This window comes from Salvia hispanica, chromosome 4 (assembly GCF_023119035.1).
Source record: "Salvia hispanica cultivar TCC Black 2014 chromosome 4, UniMelb_Shisp_WGS_1.0, whole genome shotgun sequence".
Classification (NCBI taxonomy): domain Eukaryota; kingdom Viridiplantae; phylum Streptophyta; class Magnoliopsida; order Lamiales; family Lamiaceae; genus Salvia; species Salvia hispanica.
Genome location: NC_062968.1, coordinates 12,562,050 through 12,575,244, shown reverse-complemented (window position 1 = coordinate 12,575,244; position 13,195 = coordinate 12,562,050). Strand labels below are relative to the sequence as shown.

Genomic DNA, 13,195 nt, shown 5'->3' with positions numbered 1-13,195 from the left:
TTTATGATAAACCGAGAAGAAATAAGTTTTTTCATTGGTTCTTTGCTTATTCTTTATATCATATATTTATGGATTTTGGTTACTTATCAAATAAAAGCTCTAATATTTGTCCAAAAGTTTTCTTACTTGGAAACTACTCCCTATGTTATCCATTAATTATTTATTTTTGTCATTTTCGTTTGTCTCTGTTAATTGTTTACTTTCACTTTCTATTGTAAATGGTAATTAGAGCGCACGCTCCATGAACATATACCATTAATATTTTATTATAAAATTAATATATTAAAATGAAACTCGTATTCCACTAATTTTTTTCAATCTATTTTTCTTTTTAAAGTGGGAGTAATAAACATTGGTGTAGAACATTTGGCTCCGAGTAATGAGAAAAAGCTTCGATATTCAATTAATAAACATTATTGTGTAATCAACACCCCCAGCTTCGTTAGTAGTAATTAATTTAACAAAGCATATATTAATACGCATTTGGCACGTGACAGAGGCGCCGAAATAAATACTACTACCAGTTTCCCAACTGTAATCAACACCCCCAGCTTCTGTGTTCATACTTTCTTCGCCTTCTCTCTCGATTCCGCTTTCATACAATTATTCTCCTTTTATACAGGTAACCTCTGTATTCATTCATTCTATATTTTCTGGTGGATTTATTGTCATCGCATGTGATCTCAATCGCTATTGCACAATTTGGGAATTTCTTTTGGTAATTGGACTGTGTGTGTTTTAGAATGATCGTCGGTCTCAATTGAATGTTTTCAAAATATTTGTTTGCGTAGTGATTCTGTATGTGCGTTCAACGAATTTTAGGATTGATTCTGTTCGAATTGGGTGTCTGGTTTTTTCAATTTATGAGTGGAAGATGGTGTCCGCATATTAATTCAGTGAAATCATGTATCTAAACCTAAAATTGGAAAATAAGTAAGTATTGTGATTAGCAACCACAGTGCTTGAGCGGGGATAATCGCCATTAGTAGGACATTTTCAGGTGGATGATATTGCTGTGACAAAGGTAGATGTTTTGGCAATCATATTTTAGTCCTACTTCTGTTAAATTATTAATTAATCAAATACTATCAGATAAATTGTTTCGGAATTTCCTTCTGAGTGGAAGTATTTGATCAGCTCAAAAGACAGCTTACCAGTTGATTTAGGTCACAAATTTTCAGTACTAGTCATCTTGCAAGTTGGTCCTTGTTGGTATTATCATTACATCTCATGATTGTTGGCTCCTGCATTCTTCTTTTCTCTAAAGTTTAGCTTTTCCAAATAATTTTTATAGGTTTAGTTGGGGGCAACTCCATCGTCTGTTTTACTAATGTAACATAGGATAAACATTTCCGTTATGTCTCTCAATAAATGCAGATGTCGACTGTTCATTCATCTTCGTATGCCAGCCTGCCATCATAGTTTTATTTCATCTTGATTATAGACAACACTATTGGACCTCACATTGAGTGATTATGAATCGATAAATGAAAATACATTTTTTTATAATTTTCTGTCGCCACACACGCTTCTTTTGCTATTGGGTTGTACTAGTATTCTTATCTGTTTTGTAATGTGCTTTAAGCTTCTTGCTTTTTTTTTCTCTTATATTTGGAGAAGGTCAAATTTGCTTGGTTTGAAACTAGGTTTCTCAGCATGTGTACTGAACATCAATATATGAGTGATGTTTTCCGTCATATTTGTAATGTAGTTAATGACTAGTCTACTCAATCTTGCATGTTGTCGTTTCTGATTCTTATTCCAGTGTGTCTTCATTGACAGGATTATGCAGCTATGTTTTGACATCCTAAGATCTGGATCTGTGAAGTTTTCTTGCTTCCATTACAACATCGTCATTGCCTGAGAGATGTGATCTTCATGCTCTCAAATAGTTCTAATTATCTGCTCTTGTACCCCATCCCCTCCGGACAAAAGTGTCTCCACTATTCTTGTTTGATCTGAAAGAGTTTGTTTAACGCAGTTTAATTAGTGAGCACAGTGACAATATTGGCTAGCGGGGGTTGTCTAGCATGGCCAACGTTCCTAGTAATAAAAATGTCTCACGAAGGTCTTCGATTTCTTCTGGCCCTAAATCCTTTTTAAGTCAGTCTTTAAAACCAATAACATCACATAAGTGGGAAATTGGAAAGGGAACTGGTGTTCAGGTGGCAACTTTTCTTGCTAAAACAGTTGCATTAGAGACTGTACGGAGGTTATCGAGGGCCAAATGCCCAGTTTTCTGGACTGCGCTGCAAGGCTCACAATTTCTTTGCTGCCCCCCATTCAAATGGGTTCAGCGGTGGAAGCCTTTTGGTTTCTTGGTTCACGGAGTTCAGGTAGGCTCCCAACTGAAAGGTGCGGTCTCAGGGTGTTGACTCATACTTGCTCATCATAACTAGATATGTATGGACTTCTGGTGCTACTCCTGGGGAAGCATTCATGTTTTACACAAATATAAGAGTCTAATATAAAATACAGTAAATGTTAAATCTGCTTTTCCAAGTTCATACTTCTTCTGGAAAAATCATTGAAGGGTATCTTTCAGGTCAACCTTCAGTAGAGAGGTTATAAACGTCTTTTTCTCAGTTTTATTACCATGGTTATTAACATTCTTTAAATTCCATTAGTATTTCTTAAAATGCAAATTGTTTGGCATCATCTCCTCCCAACCCCTAATTTAATCTCTTGTTCCTAATTTTGTATTTTCTTACTTCGCATATTGGAATGTATCTGGGGCTTTAGATGATATCACGGCCATTATTGGTTCTCTCAATTGCAAATGCTCTATATGAGTGCAGCAGTAAGGACTTGGACGAAGCTGAAAATTCTCCTAGCCATGATGATTCTCAATTAGGTGCAGAAAATCTTTCAGAAACCTCATCTTTAGAGTGTAATCAGAGCGTGAGGTACATGTTGCAGTTTATGGCTCATATTTACATCTAGTTTGCTAAAGATATTGTGATGGTTTCTCTTGGTTTACCTCAAAAAGATACCTGAGATAATTGTTTAAAATACTGAAAGACTGAATTTGATTCTAGCTTTCTTGGAAGATAACTGAATTGGTTTCAGCAAAACAAAGCACATATCTTGAATAACACGATACCTTTGTTCTTGTTCTAATCTCATAAGATGAAGATATCCCTGTACTCTGCTTTCGGGCAATTCTACTTTGATTTGGCTTAGATTGTTGTTTATCATACTCATGCTTATCACATTTGTTCTTAATTTTATGTGTATAAACTTCCTTTTGCCTCCCTTTCATGTGTCAGCCTCCTTTTTTACTATCTTGATATCTGCTCCCTATGCTACTATGTTCTTTTACGGCCATTTTTATGAGTTTTTCTCTTGTGATAGTCAATCCTTTGAGTCCCCGCCAATCTTTCTAATATTTTCTCGGTATAGCATGAGTGCATGAAATTTTAGGCTGCAACGCATGAGAAACATTTTATGGTCTTGATTTCTTACATTGGCTTTCTAGACCTTCAAATACACTCATGAGAAGTTTCTATTAAGTTTTTTGAAAAATCAGATATTGTTCCTTAGCTTTCTTTGTTCTTCTTTCTTATCATTTTTTGTTGGGCTACTTTTATCCATCTCTTTCTTCCTTTTACAGAATTGGTGATGAAAATCCTCAAGGCCTTTTCTCTACAGACTGGGTTAACCACCTTTGCCAAGAGCTGGAAACCCAGGGTATCACTTTGCCTGAAAGGTGAATTTTAATTGTTAATTATCATTGAGGAGCTGTATAAACTAAAATGAAATTAGAAGTCTATGGTCTAATTTGTGGCCTTCCTCTGATATCTCAAATTCAGTGTTCATCCATGTTTTCTCTTCCTCTCATAGACTAATACTCTGCTTGTTTTCATAACCTTAAATGCTTGAGAGTACAGAAACTTGTGGTGGTCAGTTACTGATTTGGTTTATTATTCTGGAGGCTTATTGGTAAAAAGGCACGTGTTATGGCCTTATGGGGGGTTATTGTCCTGGCTTCGTCTTGGACTTAATTAGGGACTGGAGTTTTATCTTTAGCAATAATTATTGAATTTTAAGGGCTGACTCATTCCTTTGCAGCACACCATCTAAAATAATACTCCCTCCGTTTTTTTAAAATAGCAACTATTTCCATTTTGGGCCGTTCCTTAAAAATAGAAACTTTAGAATCTTTCTATTTTAGGACATGGACCCCACAATCCACTAACTCTATTTTCACTACTTTTTCTCTTCCCCTCTCTTACTTTACTCATTTTTCTTTTCCTCTCTCTTATTTTACCAATTCTTCTCACTTAATTTACCAATTGATGTGCATTAAAACCCGTGCCGTTTCAAATGTTTCTATCTTTTGAAAAAGGAGGGAGTACTCCCCGCATCCCGGCTATGATGACACATTTCTTAATTGGCACGGGATTTGAGGAGTTGTTGGTTAGTGTGTTAAACTGGAGAGGGAAAAGGTGGGCGTTAAGTATCAAATGAAGTGAGAAAGAGAGTTAAATATTTTAATTATGGAGAAAAAAAGTGGATGGGTGTATTTATTGGGGAGAGAAAATTACTTTATTATTAGTAAAAATAAAAATGTGTCATCTTATTTTGGACAGATTATTAAGGAAAATTTGGCATCTTAGCTGAGATGGAGGGAGTATATTGTTTTAGTTCTTATCCAAAAAAAAGAAGAAAGAAACAAATGGATTCCTTCTAGTCCTTTAAGTTTTAGATTACCAAATAAATCACTCAGATTCTGTTAATGGATTTCTTCTAGTTAGCGCCCTAGACTTTGCTCTGTTTCCACATAAACCATCCAATACATTTATGTCTTTCTATTTTCCTACACCCTATGGAGCATGACATATAGGGATGTGAATCGGGCTAGCCCTTCGGGTTGCGGGCTAATCGGGTTATAATTATATCTTGCCAAGAATTTTCTATCCTAACCCTCTAAATTTAGCGGGTTATGAGGCTGCACTGGCATCCCTAATTACATATGCACATTTATACAGAATCAACCAAGAGGAACTGCAGAGATTTTATGTAGCTGCAGATGGTGATTTCTCAACCTTGCTATCATCTATAAAGAAGACGATAAGATGGAGGGAGAATTACGGAATTCTCTCTGGAGAGGAACTTGAGTTGTGGTCAAATTTGATCTTCTGGCATGGACTAGATGTGAATCATCGACCGTGTCTCGTTGTCCGACTTGGCCTTGCTTGTGTCCAGTTGCCATCTGATGATAGACCGCGCTTTATCCAAGCTCTTGGTAAGCTCTTCTGCATCTGGTCTAAGTTGTCCATATTTTGTTTATGTTGAAGTTCTCATGAGTCATGATTAGTATTACCTTCTGATGGCACGAGGCCTGAGCAGAAAGTTAGGATGATATATCCTTTGTGGTGGGAGAGTTGGAGAAACTTAAGTATGTCACAATGCTTGAATTCCTTTGACTCTTCCTCCCACTTGATTCATTCACTAACATCTAGGAGAACATGATTTTTTCTGCAATCATCTAATATTGCAGTGGCTTGATGATAATTAGCGGAAGAATCTTTTAACCAACTGAAGAGGAGTGCATTCAAAGCGACAAGAATACTACACATGTTCCCACTAATAACTGTAAAATGTTATCTTTTTGATCAATGGTCATTTGCAACTTTAGTATTACTAATGAGGGCTATCTAAGTGATGATTTATATAACATAATTGTTCATATGTTAACTTTTATAGTATGTATATATATTGTTTTGCATATAGTGTATCTTTAGTGAGTACATGCTATGGCAGCTATACTCTATAAAGCATGCTCAACTCACGGGGTGTTGTAAATGAAGTATCTCAGGTGGAGCACGGCGTCCTGCACTTGTTGGATGGAGAAAATCGTCAAATTACGGTTCTAGTGGATTGTCAAGGACTAACACCGCTGAGAATTCCCGTGCAATTATTGAGACACTGCTGCAACATTCTGCAAGATCACTTTCCTAATGTTTTGGGTGTTTTGGTTGTCATCCGGCTTCCTTCAGTTGTCCGTGTTATTGCCCAAACTTTCATACAAGTAAGCAGCTTTCAAACTAGACTATAAAACTATCACCATCAAATGATAACTCACATCTTCTATTATAACTAATTCCAAGATAATACACTGAAAAGAGGAAAGTTATTTTGGCTTCATCAATAATGGAATCATATCAAATTGAATGATACTACAAAGTTTGCTTTTGATCTGAAAAAAAAGAAAAGAAAATAATGTTGTATTCGTCAATAATGGAACTGAACTGAAAATGTTATTGAGTTTTGCTTTTGATATGTAAGTAGTATAAATACCTTTCTTATAGCATTAATTATAAATTCGCATCAGTCAATGATAATTTACACGAAAAATTATATGAATCGAGATATAATTTGGATCCTCCATTTCTAGATTTATTGTATAGACTAAAAACTATCTGAATGATATTTTGAAAAGTGAAAAATGATGTTGGTCTTCATCAATAATGATTCCCCTTGCGCCAGGTTCTCACACCGACAACTAGGCAGAAACTGAGCATCGAAGGGGATTCTTATAAGAAGGTTCTCTCTGAACGTTTTCGAAGCATTCCTTCATATCTTGGCGGACAGTGCACTTGCATAAGGTGTGCTAGGCTTCAAGGGGCTGGCACGTTGTGCCAAATCGCTGAGAGGCAGACAAGCACCACAGAACCGGTTTCAGATGTTGTCGATGGTGAGGGTTTTCCTTTAGTAGAACCAACTGTTCAGTATGATATGATGATGGAAAATGACAGCAGTCAAATAATACGGACTGCTGTTATTGGCATCCTCATGATCTGGGTGTTGGTTGCGTTTATCGAGGGCATATACGATGGTGGAAGTTACCCAGTACTAACCCGCTGATGCATCTCTTCCCTGCGGCGAAGTAATGTTGTTTTACAAAGTATAGGTGTGTGATCAGTATATAAGTATTTCGTTATTGTAATGATGTTCAAAGTTGTCATTTGTTTTTGGGCAGTGACGTCGTTATAGTGTAATAATGAGATTCTGTGCTTTGCCGAAGTTAGATATATATGTATGAGATTCAAATCATGGTTTGGTGCTTAGATATTCTGGTCACTGGTGTCATAGATATCAGTTAGAATGTCCAAAAATGCTCTAAATCTTCCATCCCAATTCCTACAATAATTGTTTGCCTAGTTGCACAATGTCATGGCCGGAATGAGGCCGAAGTAGTCATGCACCTTTAGTTACCATACGATCTAAACAATCCTGTTCGATAAAAAAGATTTTTAAATATTAAAATGAGAATTACAAGTATGATATTTGGGCATGGAAACAGATACTCAGTCGCATAAAGATGTTTGTCTCAAAAAGGGAAAAGGAAAATACAGGCATTGCCAGAGAACCGAATGCAGCGGCCAACAACTGATTTGTTCCCGGTGGAAGTAACAGATTTGGCCTTCTGAAAACATTGTCAGAGAAGAAATCAAAGGAATGAGAGCTAAGAAAATCATGCTGCAACTAGATCAGGCGTCTCAGCCTCAACAGATAACAGAGCGGTGTGTACTTTGTCCACCCAGTTGTCCAGCCGGTCACGCAACGACCTGATTTGAGGGATCCCTAAAACTCTGGGTTGAACCCAAGACACATAAACTGTTCCCTCTACTTGGTCAATAATTCCTTCGATCAGATGCACCTGCAATGAGATTAAACACGTTACTCCTTCTAGACCCCAAGATGATACGTCCTGAATTCGGATGTGACATTCACAACCAAAGTTCGGCGCTCTGGGTGATAGTATAAGACAATTACTCTATCCAACTCCAGGGAAATTACCATACTCGAGCAATATTTTGTCACCATAAGAAATAAAAAAAATATCTGAATCCACTTACTGAAAGGCTCTTCACAAGAAGGTACTCCACATCTTCAACTGTTAGTTTTGTTCGTTCAGCAATAATACCCAATGGAATGGTTCTATCTTCTGATGGTCGGCTGCAAGTAGAGGTTTCTTTAATACCAGAGGATAAAAAATGATGCAAGGTAACCCATTATTACCAGTAATCTTTGGCGTATACACAAGCATACAAAACTCACCTGAATATGATCTCCATCAAGCAGAGAATGTTGATCTTCTCAAGAAGCTTTTTCTCATTCTGGACTAGTGCTGGTTGGCTGTTCAGAGCAGCTCCATGTACACGGCACAGTTCTTGATAGCGCACTAAATCACCAGAGTTAAATGCTTCGAGAATATAGTAAAGCCACTCAACTTTAGTACCCATAAGACTTTTTATCTGCGGAAAAGTGGAAAGATTATCAGCTTAAAACCAAGTACCCAGCAAAGGAATGATAAAATGGCACATGCTCAGATCTTTCCACTCTTGTCATTAACATGAGGGTTGTATTTTGGAACATAATTGAATTAGATAACATCTCATGATCTCTCTTTTTGAATTTCCTCATTTAAAGTATGCAAATAAAGCACCCACTTAAGGTGCAACTCAACTAGAAAACTTTCCAATGTCATCATACATAACAAAGCATGAAGGAAGTGCACATAATCATTGTAGTGCGTTTGTGTGTGCAATTGAAGATTATTTATATATCTTAGGCATGGTACTCTATCTGAGATATAGATCAGTGGCAACAACAAAACATCAACCAAAAGGTATATCATAAATTGCTTCAGTGTTATAAAGCAGAATTCTCCAGCTAGTTATCTACCTTAAAGACGTTCTTTCAGAAAGAACACAGTTTAATAAGAGCATTTTCTATGCTAGATGTAAAAAATGCAAAATAAGGATTCAACAAGGATCAACAAAACCTTTTAACTACCCAATGTTACTTCATATAATTACTCATAACAATATCAGCAGGCGTATTGGGATACATCCTAGCAGCAAATAGTTAGACTGGTAGGCTAGATACACACAAAATTGGCTAGACTTCAAGATGTACATATTTATAAGGTAGACTGACTTCTATTTATCAATAGAAAAAATAAGCTTTGACCAGAAGCACATAACCAGCACCGAAAAATTACTTACAATTGGATGAGCAAGAAGTTCACCGAAGTTGTAGATGTTCTCTCCCAACAAGGCTGATAGAGATAAGTCAAATGCCAAATCCTAAAAAACAAAACAAGACAGTTAGGTCAACAGCAATGGCATCATTAGTGGACACATCCAAGAAGCACAATGTTAGAGCACCAGAAAAAAATGCATGCATTTTATTGATGATCACAGTCTGATAAATGATATATGAATGTAAAATGGAAGGTTTAAGTGAATTCTCAGTAACTATGTAAGCATAACCATACCAGCCTAGTCTATGTAAAACTAGTGACTCTCTAGTTACAGAGCAAGGAATTTCCACAACAGAATGGACCACAAAAGCATGAGAGAAATTGCACTAGTTAAAGAAAGATCAATGCATCTCGTGAAAAGTGTCACTTTTATTCTTTTATCATTTTTCAGTAACTATGTAAGCATAATACCATATCAGCTCATCTATGTAAAACAAGTGATTGTTTGATAGTAAGGTTCACAGTGAATATCCTAAAAGCATATTTGGTAGGGTAGATAACTCATCTGAATTCTATGAACAAAAATGACTATAAAAGTAAAATCACTTTAAACAACCACTGATAGTAATATGGGAGTTTTGGGCTTCTGTCGACGTGAACTGCACAACCACCTAACATAATGCTCCACTTTCGCATGTCAAAAAATGTTATGAATCAAGCACCAACCAAATAAACAACAACGTACCAGCTTAAATGAGTCTGACAAAGTCTCTACTGACGTGTAAGCTAAATAGAGAAGAGCACTTCTGTAGAACTCAGCAAATTCTTGACGGGCTTTATGATATTGCGATGAGATCCAATAGTAGCTAGCATAAACAGATGGATCAATATCAGTCATACTGTCAAGTGTGCTCTTTCCCTCTTCTAAGAGTTTCTTGCATTCTTTTTGGTCTCCCTGCTCAAGCTTAAATAAACCAATCTGCATATTGATATAAAGTATTGGCTCCTCTATCCGTACTTTACTGGTAGTTCGGAGCTTCTCTATCACTCCTTGGAGATATGATATAGCAGCATCTTTCTCTGAATACTGGCGAGAAACTATGACAGCAAAATGGGCAAGCTTGAGTAGATTGATCTTTGTCTCAAAATCAGTTATAAAGTTTTGGTACAGTTGGATTAGGGAATCCCCAGCCTGAATTTGGGCAAAAGAAAGAAGGATTAGATACAAATCACCTAGAGAAACAGGAATTTCAGAAAAGAAGTTGAAAAATAATCAAAGCAAACTAAGAATTTTAAAGAGATGAATGAACAGTTATCCACTCAAATAAAGGTAAATCCGTACTTTTGACATTGAGGTAACTCGTGAATATATCCCTTCCAGAACCCAGATATGATTCTTATTACTAGTGAACTTTCCATTCATATAAACTAAGGCAAAGAAGACAGACAGATTACAAAGAAACAGACAACACATAACTTGATGCTTGGGTCGGATGACTAAATGCTCATTTGATCATAGCTTTACTTGTCCTTTACAACCTTGATTACCACAGGAAAAAAATCCATACAGTGTAGGATTATTGACTACCTTTTATGCAACGTAAAGAATGGTCATGAACAATTTGTCAATGCAATAATACGAAATGTTTAGCCACATACACCACCACTCAATACAATAAAGCTAATCAAGTGTCAGAATTATATAAATAAATATGATGTCTTGTAAATGGGCTTTGAGTCTTTTGACTGAATTAAGAATTCTTCGACTTTAAAACATCTTGATCAATTTGAATCTTTCACAGGAATTAGTTGTACATGCATGAACATAACTACTTGCATATACATTTCATGTTCATCATCAAATTTACAAGCACATACCATACGTCGGAAAACCTTTGTCGTACAATTGTATTATCAAACTATACCTTTGCAAGATAGGGACCCAATCACATAAATGAAGAGAATCGGGATTTGGGCAAGTACTCCCTCCGTCCCAGCCTAAGTGAGACGTATTCCTTTTTTATATGTCGCAACCTAAGTGAGACGTTTCCTTTTTTGGGAACAATCAACTCACTCATCTCTCCTACTTTATACTCTTATCTCTCCTACTTTATCCTCCCTCTAACTTTATTCTCTTTTTCTCTTTCTTACTTTATCATCTCTATTACTTTTTTCTCTCTTTCTCTTTCTTACTTTACTCTCTCTCTTACTTTACTATTAATAATTTACACTAAACACTACTACCTAAATTCTTGTGCCAAAATAGAAACGTCTCGAGTAGGCCGGGACAGAGGGAGTAATATAAAACATTTCAACTTTCAAAATATAGTACTCGTAACATTTTTATTCAAAGAGATTGACAGCACAAGGAACAATTCCTCTCGACAACCACCCATAAGAATATTTTTTTCCCCATATCATAAGCACAAAGCGCTAGCAGTACTACGTAAAATCGCCTCTACTGTCTGTATGACTAAATCGGTTCTAATTAAACAGAGTCGGCAAGAAGATGTGCAGTTTCCTTCTAGAGCTCTTGGAAGTATCAGCACTCCATCATCCTTTGGTAATGAAATAGCATGCAAAGCAACAGACATGCAAGAAACACACAGACGGATTTCTTAGTAATTTATACATAGAACCCTTGAAACTTGATAGAACGTATTTGAATTGTTTCCAAATCAGTAAGCGTGGGCAAAGACCCTGTCCGACAGGGCATCTCTAAGTTGGAAAAGATAAGTCAATTAACAAATGCTACCTTCGTCCACGAAAAACAGTCATGTTTTCCATTTTGGTTCGTCCACCAAAGTTAGACTATCCATTTATGGTAAGTTTCTCTATCTAATGAAGTTGGTTCCATTTCCACTAGCAATGCATCAATCACTTTTTCTAATTTATCTCTCTTACTTTACCAATTTTGCATTAAAACCCATGTCATCCACTACTAAGACTATTTTCGTTGACATGAGTAGCAGTATTAGCCAACTGACTATTTTAAATAAGTACATAGTATTATATTAGTAATTGCTTCAACTTTATTAACTGAAGCAAGTCTAGGACTTTCCTTGGCAATTTCCAAAATGTAGAGTCACTAAGCTAATATAGATGAATACCAAATCATTCCCATACGTAACCTTAATATTAGGTCCATTTCCCTGGGTTTTTTCTAGAAAACTTCTGATTATTTGACATGACAGAATGTGAGTGAAAATTCAGCACATGGTAAAACTTCGATCCCCTCAAAAACATCACCGTTGACAAAACCCTAACACCAAAACCCCATCCCCTTATCCCAAAACTCACATAATTTCTTCAACACAAAGCAAAAGGTACGATTCACTATTTCATTACGCGGAACAAAACAGAAACCAACCAACACAAAACAAACACCCTATAACACAATTAAGACGAAAAAACAGCAACAGTTGTTGATTAACAAAGCTCAATTCGCATGCAGGTAAGTGCTCCGGCACCTGAAACACGGCGAGCGTGACGAATTGCTCGAGCTTGAGCGTGAGCTGGTGCCAGAGCTTCCTCTGGTACAGATCTGAAAGCGTGTTGTACCACTCGCCCAGCTCAGGGTGTGCATTCCGCAGGGATTCCAAATACTGCAAAGCCGCCATCGAATTGTTTCCGCCGTCCAATCTACACGAGGCAGTGGTGCTTCGCCGGTATCAAATTCTAGAGAGTGAAAGAGAAAATGAAGGATTGGAGATTTATATGCAAATTTAAATGTTCCCTGAGTTATTTATTTTTCTCTTTCTTTTTCCCAAAGAAACGAATTAAGTGGGTTGAATTTGAGTAGACTGCTATTCTGGGCTACGCTATTAAACCAGCCCAGGGATTTGCTTGATCCGATCCCAACACTTGCGCAGCTGAACCTTGGTCCGCTTGAACGCCCACCTCGGTTTCACCTCGTTGTAGCGTTCCTCAATGCGATCCCACATCCTGGCCGAAGTCTGGTTGTTGGAGGATATTGAATCCTCCGATACATCGACCCAACACTGAGCCACCTTCAGGTACTCATCCAATTCGTAGACATGTACGCCTTCGTTGCGTACTCCTCGCTCGGCCTCGTCGTGTGGGACTGGGACTGGGACCGATGGCAACTTTTCTTTCCGCGCCCATCTTCTTCTTCCTTCCTCGGCGGCGTCAGGATAGGGGCAGGAGGTTGCCCACAACTAGGCTCCATATCCTCAACCC

The 13,195-nt window shown here is 37.1% G+C and overlaps 2 protein-coding genes across 4 annotated transcripts; one reads left to right on the top strand and one right to left on the bottom strand.

The window, feature by feature from the left end:
- Nucleotides 1–506: 506 nt before the first annotated feature.
- Nucleotides 507–7,059, top strand: LOC125218239 (phosphatidylinositol/phosphatidylcholine transfer protein SFH5). Of its 3 annotated transcripts, none has more exons than XM_048119874.1 (7): nucleotides 507–622; nucleotides 1,783–2,336; nucleotides 2,743–2,906; nucleotides 3,614–3,709; nucleotides 4,992–5,248; nucleotides 5,814–6,034; nucleotides 6,493–7,059. In XM_048119874.1, exons 2-7 carry the CDS (start codon nucleotides 2,031–2,033, stop codon nucleotides 6,868–6,870), a joined length of 1,422 nt encoding a protein of 473 aa, XP_047975831.1. In that variant the 5' UTR covers nucleotides 507–622; nucleotides 1,783–2,030; the 3' UTR covers nucleotides 6,871–7,059. The 3 variants fall into 3 exon arrangements, with proteins under 3 accessions (XP_047975831.1, XP_047975832.1, XP_047975833.1); XM_048119875.1 differs by having other exon boundaries at nucleotides 522–622; nucleotides 1,766–2,336; XM_048119876.1 differs by lacking the exon at nucleotides 507–622 and having other exon boundaries at nucleotides 2,216–2,355.
- A 183-nt stretch (nucleotides 7,060–7,242) lies between these two features.
- On the bottom strand, nucleotides 7,243–12,741 carry LOC125218240 (26S proteasome non-ATPase regulatory subunit 13 homolog B-like). The gene is made up of 7 exons (XM_048119877.1): nucleotides 12,466–12,741; nucleotides 9,741–10,187; nucleotides 9,018–9,098; nucleotides 8,068–8,264; nucleotides 7,866–7,965; nucleotides 7,538–7,666; nucleotides 7,243–7,432 (listed from the first exon to the last, which is right to left on the bottom strand). Exons 1-7 carry the CDS (start codon nucleotides 12,613–12,615, stop codon nucleotides 7,337–7,339), a joined length of 1,200 nt encoding a protein of 399 aa, XP_047975834.1. The 5' UTR covers nucleotides 12,616–12,741; the 3' UTR covers nucleotides 7,243–7,336.
- Between the last annotated feature and the right edge of the window lie 454 nt (nucleotides 12,742–13,195).

Excerpts from the sequence above, each read along its gene's own strand:
- LOC125218240 (XM_048119877.1), bottom strand. The coding sequence starts at position 12,615 with ATGGCGGCTTTGCAGTATTTGGAATCCCTGCGGAATGCACACCCTGAG. Across the intron at positions 7,966-8,067 it reads TTGATGGAGATCATATTCAG|CCGACCATCAGAAGATAGAA; the intron begins GTGAGTTTTGTA and ends CTCTACTTGCAG. Across the intron at positions 7,667-7,865 it reads TTCTTGTGAAGAGCCTTTCA|GTGCATCTGATCGAAGGAAT; the intron begins GTAAGTGGATTC and ends ATCTCATTGCAG.
- LOC125218239 (XM_048119874.1), top strand. The coding sequence starts at position 2,031 with ATGGCCAACGTTCCTAGTAATAAAAATGTCTCACGAAGGTCTTCGATT. Across the intron at positions 5,249-5,813 it reads GCGCTTTATCCAAGCTCTTG|TATCTCAGGTGGAGCACGGC; the intron begins GTAAGCTCTTCT and ends TTGTAAATGAAG. Across the intron at positions 6,035-6,492 it reads TTGCCCAAACTTTCATACAA|GTTCTCACACCGACAACTAG; the intron begins GTAAGCAGCTTT and ends CCCTTGCGCCAG.